At 31.7% G+C, this 10,092-nt stretch overlaps 1 protein-coding gene across 1 annotated transcript; it reads left to right on the top strand.

Moving 5' to 3' along the window:
• Window positions 1-265: 265 nt before the first annotated feature.
• LOC130968957 (AT-hook motif nuclear-localized protein 7-like) lies at window positions 266-9,630 on the top strand. Its single transcript, XM_057894482.1, has 5 exons — window positions 266-644; window positions 8,051-8,118; window positions 8,189-8,311; window positions 8,389-8,553; window positions 9,241-9,630. Exons 1-5 carry the CDS (start codon window positions 266-268, stop codon window positions 9,628-9,630), a joined length of 1,125 nt encoding a protein of 374 aa, XP_057750465.1.
• The last annotated feature ends 462 nt before the right edge of the window (window positions 9,631-10,092 follow it).

Raw genomic sequence — 10,092 nt, 5'->3', positions numbered from 1 at the left:
TCCAGTTTTTTCTTGCAGAGGGAGAAAGAGAGCAAATAATATTTGATTTTATTTTTTATTTCCTTTCTATGCTAAAAAGACGCAATAAAAAGCAGTGTTTTCTTCTTTTTCTTCTGGCGCTTTCTGCATACTACTGTTCCTTCAAGCACCTCCATTATCTCCTTCTTCTTAAATATTCTTCCTTCTCTTCAAACACAAGCTATATAAAAAAAGCTAACACTTTTGTCGTAGAAACAAGATCAAAATCTAAAAGGGTGTCTCATTTATGGAGCAACAAAACCCTCAACAACCCTCTAACCCCATTTTGGACCACACTAGCTCTTTCAACAACAACACTATCGTGCCGAACGAAGCAAAGGTGGCGGCGATGCCTGATTCTGGAGGCTCGGACTCGGTGTCAAGACCCGAAGCTGGAGGTTGGGAGCAGCATCATGGAGTGGTGGTTGTGAAGAGGGGGAGAGGAAGACCTCGAAAGTACTTCGACACAGACGGCAGCGGGGGAGGGATGATGACGTCTCTGACGTCAGAGCCGCCGCCTTCGGGGTTTGCGGAAGCGGTAGCGTCCCCACTTGAGAGCCCTGCGGTAAAGAGGGGAAGAGGAAGGCCACGTGGTTCCGGAAAACTGCAGATTCTGGCCTCCATTGGTGAGTGTGTTTCTTTCTGTTACTACTTATTACTACTATTTCATTAGTTTTTTCCTTTAAAAATCGGCTTTGCATGATTTTTTGGTTTGACTTTATTGAAGGAGGGTAGTCAAGTGGTCGAAATCATGAATGTAAAATATATATATTTTTTGAGAGAAAAAAAAAACCATTTTTCATTCATAGAAAAGCTAACTAACATTTACAAAGATGATAGAAACATTAATTCTATATTGATACCAAAAAAATAAATATCCTATATATTGAATTATAATTTGATAAAAAAATATAATATTAGATTATTGAAAATGTTAAAAGATAAAAACAAAGACAAAATTAAATTTTTTTGTGTTTCTAGATCTACATATATGTATTACAAGATAATAAGATATATCTTCTTTTTCTCTATTTCGGTCTAAATATTTTTTAGATCTGAAAGTTTTTTTCAGAACAGCAATGTCTTCTGAAAGTATTTTTCTTTTAGATCTGAAAAAATCTGTACCATCCAATTATCGTCAGCAACCATAAAAAAAAACCAAAAATACCACCACAAAAATGAAATGAAAACACCACAGATAGGTTATTAAAACAGGAACACAGAATTAAGCTCAGGTCCGAAACACGATCTGCGGTGAAAATCGTAGAAGGAGAAAAAAAAAGAAAAGGAGTACGAAGGGAAGAGAACAATCACAAAAGAGTTATCATAGATCTAGATCTAGATCTCATAGATCTCAGGAAAATAGAAAAACTAGAAATAACAATCGAAGAAAAGGAGCAAGGATGAGAGAAGAAAGAGTGAGAAGAAGAAAGAGTCACTACAAGAAAATAGAGTTATTTTGACACTTTATTTTTTAACACCATAATTAAATGTCAAAATTAATATATATTTTTGACAAATATCACAAATGTCAAATTTTCTATATTTTCTTGACGAAAAATTTGATCGTAGAAAATTACTCCTCAATTTTGACACTTATTTGTTTTCAATTTACTCTACTATTTTTTTTTCTTTGGGCTCTGTTAATTTTGACATCACACTGCTCTCAGTTTAGGATTATACTACTTATTCTTTATCTTCAAAATCTCAATTTATTCTTTAGTTTCAAGATCACATCTTATTCTTTGTTAAAATTTTTTGTTGAGAATATTTTATAGTCAATAAGTGTCAAAATAAATAGTATTTTTGACAATTAATAAATATCACAGAAAATATGTTCTCAGAATTTTCTAACAAATTATTTTTAACAGCCAATATTTATCAAAATAAGATTTAAATTTTTTTTCACAATCGCTTATATGTTAAAAATACTATTTTTGACAAAACTTTTATTAACATATTTTCATAGTTAAAATAGTGTCAAGATTTGTTTTTTGACAAATTTTAATTTTCTTTTACACATTATAACCATAAAAAATAATCTATATTGTTGTAGTGAGTGGTGGAAGGGTATGGACGGTAGGAAAGAAAAGAGTAAGAGAAGAAAGGAAGGAAGTTTAATGAGAGGGAGCAGAGGAGGGCCACTGTAATGGTGAACAGTTACAATTCTTACGACGTGCGAAGGAGATAGTCGGCAACGGTGAGCCAGCGACACAACATGCGAAGGAGATAGAAAGTGGCAGCGGCAGCAACATGCGAAGGAGATAGACAATGGCAGAATAAAGGAAGATAGACCCAACAAAAATCAAATACTAATTAATGTTAATTGTTAATTGTTAATTGTTTTCACGAGATTATGTATAATAATTATATAAAATAAGACAAAGACTACCGTCAATACGTAAGTGCATTTATATTGAAATTTCTACAAGTTATGTATCGAGAATAATTGACACAGATGATAAAGTTTTTTACTTAAAAAGACGGGAATTTGAGTCTTTTATTAACAAGACATAATAAAAAATAACAAAAATACTATCTACGTATACATAACAAAAACATCAATGTCCCCTTTCTTCTCTGCAACCACCGCCAAGGCACTATTACCACTACCTAATAGTAATTAATATTATTTGTTTCATGAGATTATGTACAATAATGGTATAAAATAACAAGATAGACTACCATCAATACGTAAGTGTATTTATATTAAAATTTCTAAAAGTTGTGAATCCAAAATAATTGATACAGATGATAAAGTTTCTTTTTAAAAAGACGTGAATTCTAGTCTTTTATTAATAAGACATAATAAAAAACAAAAAAAAAATACTATGTACACGTAACGAAAACATCATTGTCCCCCTTCTTTTTTGCAACCACCACTATAGCACCATCACCACTGCCTTCTTGATACTAATTAACATTGTTTATTTCACGAAATTATGTATAATAATGATATAAAATAACATATTTTCTTAAATATTTTAATTTAAATATAGTCGAGTAGAATTATTTTTCTAATATAAAAAATTAATGCCATATTAAAATCAAATCAATATTTAGGTGATAAATAAAAATTGGAATAATATCTAAAAAATTATTTAAAATTATTAAAATTTTTAATCACAATAAATTAAATTTTAATTGACAATATCAAAATCCACACATATTATCTTTTATATATGATAATAGTAATAATAACTAATAAGATATCAGATTTACTAACATACTACGAAATAATAATTAGTATTAGTAATAATATTATTTTGTGTGTAGATCCTCTTATTTTTTTTAATTATTTGGTAAAGTGTAATCTCACATCTTTTTTGACAAAAGAAAAACCATTTTTCATTCATAGAAAAATCAAACAACATTTACAAAGATCATAGAAACATTAATTCTATATTGATACCAAAAAAAAAATAAATTTCCTATATATTGAACTATAATTTAATAGAAAATACAATATTTGATTATTAAAAATCTTAAAAGATAAAAACAAAGACAAAATTAAATCTTTTTTGTTTTAAAATCTACACATATGTGCTACAAGACAGTAATATATGTTTTCTTCTTCTCCATATCGGTCTAGATATTTTTTAGATTTGAAAATTTTTCTATGAACCGCAACATATTTTCAAAGTATTTTTCTTTTAGATCTGAAAAAAATGTGTAACATTCAACTACCGTCAGCAACCATAAAAGAAAATAAAAAACACCACCACAAAAATGAATGAAAACACCACAGATGGGTTATTAAAACAGGAACACAGAGCTAAGCTCAAGTTCGAAACACGGTCTGCAGTGAGAACTGTAGAAGGAGAAAAGAAAAAAAAAGAGAAGGAGTACAAAGGGGTGAGAACAATCACAAAAGAGCTATTTTAGATCTGAGAGATCCAAATCAAGATCTCAAAAAAACAAAAGCAGAAAAACAAGAAGCAACAATTGAAGAAAAGGAGCACGGATGAGAGAAGAAAGACGAGTGAGAGGAAGAAAGAGTAGTAGGAGGGTATGGACGATAAGAAAAAAAAGAGGAAGAGAAGAAAAGAAGGAGGTTTAAAGGGAGGGTGCAAAGGAGCAGAGGAGGGCCACTGCAATGGTGAACAGTTGCAGATCTTGCGATGTGTGAAGGAGATAGTTGGCAACGGCGAGCCAGCGACACAACATGCGAAGGAGATAGACAGTGGCAGCGGTAACAACATGCGAAGGAAATAGACTGTGGCAGAATGAAGGAAGTTAGACCCAACAAAAATCAAATACTAATTAATGTTATTGTTTTCACGAGATTATGTACAATAGCGATATAAAACAAGATAAAGACTACCGTCAATACGTAAGTGCATTTACATTGAAACTTCTAAAAGTTATGGATCGAAAATAATTAACACAGATGATAAAGTTTTTCTTAAAAATATGTGGATTCGAGTCTTTTATTAACAAGACATAATAAAAAACAACAAAAATACTATCTATGTACACATAACAAAAACATCACTATTTTCTTTCTTCTCTGCAACCACCACCATGGTACCATTAGCGCTACCTGATACCATTAATTCTTTATTGATACAAAAAAATAAATATCCTATATATTGAACTATAAATTGATAGAAAATACAATATTTGATTATTAAAAATCTTAAAAGATAAAAACAAAGACAAAATTAAATCTCTTTTGTTTTTAAATCTACACATATGTGCTACAAGACAGTAGGATATATCTTCTTTTTCTCCATATCAGTCTAAATATTTTTAAGATCAGAATATTTTTTTATGAACAACAACATCTTCTCAAAGTATTTTCTTTTAGATTTGAAAAAATCTGTAACATTCAACTACCGTCAGCAACCATAAAAGAAAACCAAAAACACCACCACAAAAATGAAATGAAAACACCACAGATGGGTTATTAAAAAAAGAACACAGAGCTAAGTCCAGGTCCAAAACATTATCTGCGGTGAGAACCGTAGAAGGAGAAAAGAAAAAAAGAGAAGGAGTACAAAAGGGAGAGAATAATCACAGAAGAGATATTTTTTATCTAGATCAGGATCTCATATCAGATCTAAAAAAATAGAAAAACCAGAAACAACAATTGAAGAAAAAGAGCAAGGATGAGAAAAGAAAGACGAGTGAGAGGAAGAAAAAGTAGTGGGAGGGCATGGACGATAGGGAAAAAAAAGAGGAAGAGTAGAAAGGAAGGATGTTTAAAGGGAGGGAGCAAAGGAGCAGGGGAGGGCCACTGCAATGGCGAATAGCTGTAGATCTTGCGATGTGCGAAGGAGATAGTCGGCAATGGTGAGCCAGCGACACAACATGCGAAGGAGATAGACAGTGGCAGCGGCAGCAACATGCGAAGGAGATAGACAGTGGTGGTAGAATGAAGGAAGATAGACCCAACAAAAATCAAATACTTGTTTTCACGAGATAATGTACAATAATGATATAAAACAAGACAAAGACTATCGTCAATACGTAAGTGCATTTATATTATATTGAAACTTCTAAAAATTATGGATCGAAAACAATTAACACATGTGATAAAGTTTTTTTTTTAAAAAGACGTAGGTTCGAGTCTTTTATTAACAAGACATAATAACAAGCAACAAAAATACTATCTATGTACACATAACAATAACATCATTGTCTCCTTTCTTCTCTGCAACCACCACTATGGCACCATCACCACTACCTGATACTAATTAATGTTATTTGTTTCATGATATTATGTACAATAATGATATAAAATAACAAGACAAAGACTATCGTCAATATGTAAGTGTATTTATATTGAAACTTCTAAAAGTTGTGAACCGAGAATAATTGACACAGGTGATAAAGTTTCTTTTTAAAAAGATGTGAATTCGAGTCTTTTATTAATAAGACATAATAAAAAAAACAAAAAATACTATGTACACATAACAAAAATATCATTGTCTCCCTTCTTCCTTGCAATTACCACCATAACACCATCATGACTACCTTCCTGATACTAATTAATGTTATTTATTTCACGAGATTATGTACAATAATGATATAAAATAACATATATTTTCTTAAAATTTTTAATTGATGCATATAGTCGAGGAGAATTATTTTTCGTAATATAAAAACGAATGTTATATTAAAATCTAATCAATATTTAGGTGGCAAATAAAATTTAGAATAATGTATAAAAAATATTTAAAATTATTAAATTTTTTAATCACAATAAATTAAATTTTAATTGACAGTATCAAAATCCACACATACCGTCTTTTACATATGATACAACAAACAACAACAAAGCCTTGTCCCACTAAGTGGGGTCGGTTACATGAATCAAACGATGCCATTGTGCTTTGTCATGTATCATGTCTACAGAGAGACCGTTTACATGTAGATCTCGTTTGACCACCTCACGGATGGTCTTCTTAGGTCTTCCTCTGCCTTTCGCTCTTTGTCCATCTTCCATCTCATCCACCCTCCTGACTGGATGTTCTATCGGTCTTCTTCCCACATGTCCAAACCACTTGAGACGCGATTCAACCATCTTTTCCACAATGGGTGCTACTCCAACTCTCTCCCTTATATCTTCATTCCTTATTTTATCCAATCGCGTATGACCACTCATCCATCTCAACATCTTTATCTCTGCCACACTCAGCTTATGTTCGTGCTCCCCTTTAGCCGCCCAACACTCCGTACCATACAGCATAGCCGGTCTTATAGCGGTGCGATAGAATTTACCTTTAAGTTTTAAAGGCACTTTTTTGTCGCATATAAAACCAGATGCACTCCGCCATTTTGACCAACCTGCTTGGATAATAGTAATAATAACTAATAGGAAATAAGATTTACTGGCATACCACTAAATAATAATTAATATCAATAATAATATTATTTTGGGTGTAGATCTTCTCAATTTTTTATTTTAATTATTTGATAAAGTGTGATCTCAGATATTTTTTTTAGTCCCACTTGAAGAATGAAAAGTGAGAGATCACACTTTACCAAACAATTAAGAGAAAAAAATTGAGAGAATCCATTCCCATATTATTTTGTCCTTTTAACCTCAAAAGTCAAAGTTGGAGAGGACATTCAGGCTGCGTTTGTTTCTGAGAACAGGACAAGACAAGACACTGAGAACAAGACATAAAGGATAGAGACACAAAATTTTGTGTTCTTGTATTCTGTTTGGTGATAAATTAGAACAAATTATGAAAATCTAATTTATTCTCGTTTTTTCATTCAAAAAATTTCAGACAAAAAATATAATAATAAAAATATAATTATAAAAAATTAGCAAGAATAATGAAAGAAAAAATAAAATATAAGTTGTGTTCTTTATTAGTATCTCTGTGTCATTCCTATCAGGATAAATACAAAATACACTAATTCAATTTAGTGTCCTTAGACACATTGTCTCTGTCCATGTCTCTACTGTCAAACACGATTTTGTGGCTCAGTGTCCCTGTCTCAGTGTTCTGTCTCTATAAACAAACGCAGCCTCATGTCACACAAGCAAACAAGAATAACGTAATAAATAATATAAAATTGTAAAAAATACTTTGTATACAAAGCAAAAATATCATTGTCCCCTTTTTCACTGCAACCACCACCATGACACCATTACCACTATGTTTCTAATACTAATTAATGTTATTTATTTTATGAGATTGTATACAATAATGATATAAAATATCAAGATAAAAACTACCATCAATATGTAAGCGTGGTTATATTGAAACTTCTAAAAATTGTGAATTGAGAATAACTAACACAAGTGATAAAATTTCTTCTTAAAAAGGCATGGATTTGAGTCTTTTATTAACAAGACATAATAAAAAACAAAAATACTATCTACGTACACATAACAAAAACATCACCGTCTCCCTTCTACTCTGCAACCACCACTATGACACCATCACCACTACTTTCTTGATACTAATTAATTTTATTTGTTTCATGAGATTATGTACAATAATGATATAAAAAACAAGACAAAGAATACTGTCAATATGTAAGTGCATTTACAATGTCATTTGTGATGTAGGTGGGTTTGTTGTAGAAACAGCTGGTGGAAGCTTCACACCTCATGTGATGATTGTTGGTACTGGAGAGGTAAGTGGTAATACAAAAATTAGACACTGTAAAATGATTAATTGTTGATATTTAATTTATGATATTTCAGGATGTGGTAAGTAGGATATTGTCATTTTTCCAAAAAGGCTCTCGTGCTGTTTGCATACTTTCAGCTACTGGTTCTGTGTCTAGTGTTGTAATTCGCCAACCTGGTGGTCTATTGAGATATGAGGTAACTATCAACAATAAAAAAGACATTGTTTTTCTTATTCTTTCCCAATTGATTTTGTGTTACATATATATATACAGGGTAGGTTTGAGATTTTATCTTTATCTGGATCATGCACCTACACCAATGGCAATGGTAATGCATATCGCAAAGATGGCATGTTGAGTGTTTCTCTTGCTAAACCTGATGGAAGGGTTTTTGGTGGCGGCATTGAGAACTCTTTGATTGCTGCTGCCCCTATTCAAGTAAACCATTTCATATAAACATGTTCATATTTTGTCACTACTGTTCCTTATGTTTAAAGTGATGTTATTAATTTTCAATCAAATATAGGATTCAAAGAATGCTTTATGCCAATGTCTAGTAGTAATAAGCTTTCCATATATAGAAGCAACTTGGATTTGTGGTGTTTGTATATTGTTCGTACCTTTTGGTATGGTTACGAGCTTACGAGATTCTGAGATCCTAACTTGAGTTATGTCTACACCAGGTCAGAAGGGCAACCTGCATAGCACTTTGATGCTTAAGTCAGTAGTGCACTTAGTAAGATTGTAGTGAATTATTCCTTACCTCATGAGTTTCCCTTTTTCTTATATTATACCTTTCGGACTACCCGGACAGCCAGGGCTGTCCAGTTCATTCGAACGGCCCGTAACCGTTAGGCATTTACAACCTTAAATTATATTTCGATGTCATAACAGCTTTCCAAGATAATGATTCTACTTATTTTATTGATATATCTATTATCCATTAATAGAGTTGGTAGCGTACTATTCTCATTTAATCGGATTCTCAATATACCATTATTGTCCAAAATACATACATTATATCCAAAAACATTTTATTACTTGTTAACTTAATGATGTACCATATTGTTCAAAGCATAAACTATATACTTTGAGTCATTATTAATTATTAATGTAACCTTGCAGCTTGTTTTGGCCACTTTCAAGCAAAATATCAGCAACCAAATCAAGAAGAGGTACTCATCTGACCCTTCTTCTAATGGTGTCCCCTATGCTGCTGCTGCTGCCATCGCTGTCGTGCCGGATATTCCGGATTCCTCAAGGGGTAGCCACAAAGTTCTTAAGTTATCATTACAAGAACAGAGTTTCCCTTCACCACCAGGAACAACAAATGCAATTCAAGATGGTGTCACAACTGTAACAACTAATGACATAGCAGATAATGTGATTCCTACAACAACAAATGTGGTGTCAAATAATGTCATTGCTGAAGATCTCAACATGCATTCTTCCTCAATCGAGGATGCTATTGACCTTGACCAAACAGCCTCACCAGCAGATGTGGATACTAATTAATGTTATCTGCCAAAAACTTTATAGAGTCTGAAAAGTTGAGTTGTTTATCTAGTTTTTGTAGGTAACAGAGAACTATTTATGGGATATAAATAAATTTAATAATTACAAATGTTGTAATTCGTTTTATTTTATCAACTCTTTTTATGATTGTTAATGATATTTCTCGTACTCTTTTAGGGTAAGTAAAATTTATTCTTTTCTTTCAGGAAAAAAAATACGGCTCTGTTTTTTATTTTCTTCGGCGGAACTCATCATCTAGTTTATTTTTTTATTTAAGATAAATTGATCAATTTTCAATCCTAAATATTATAAGCTCATGCATAATTTGAATTTACACGCACATTAAAGAGTTTTATCCACTGTTTGTCCATTACTAAAGTTCCAAATTAGGTGTAGAATATTAAAAGCTTTAGATCCAACTCATCGTCTAGTTCAAGTTAACAACTTTGGAGCTTGATCTGA

This window comes from Arachis stenosperma, chromosome 3 (genome assembly GCF_014773155.1).
Source record: "Arachis stenosperma cultivar V10309 chromosome 3, arast.V10309.gnm1.PFL2, whole genome shotgun sequence".
Lineage (NCBI taxonomy): Eukaryota > Viridiplantae > Streptophyta > Magnoliopsida > Fabales > Fabaceae > Arachis > Arachis stenosperma.
This window is presented reverse-complemented; position numbering and strand designations above follow the sequence as displayed.

Excerpts from the sequence above, each read along its gene's own strand:
- LOC130968957 (XM_057894482.1), top strand. The coding sequence starts at position 266 with ATGGAGCAACAAAACCCTCAACAACCCTCTAACCCCATTTTGGACCAC. Across the intron at positions 645-8,050 it reads GCAGATTCTGGCCTCCATTG|GTGGGTTTGTTGTAGAAACA; the intron begins GTGAGTGTGTTT and ends TTTGTGATGTAG. Across the intron at positions 8,119-8,188 it reads TGATTGTTGGTACTGGAGAG|GATGTGGTAAGTAGGATATT; the intron begins GTAAGTGGTAAT and ends ATGATATTTCAG.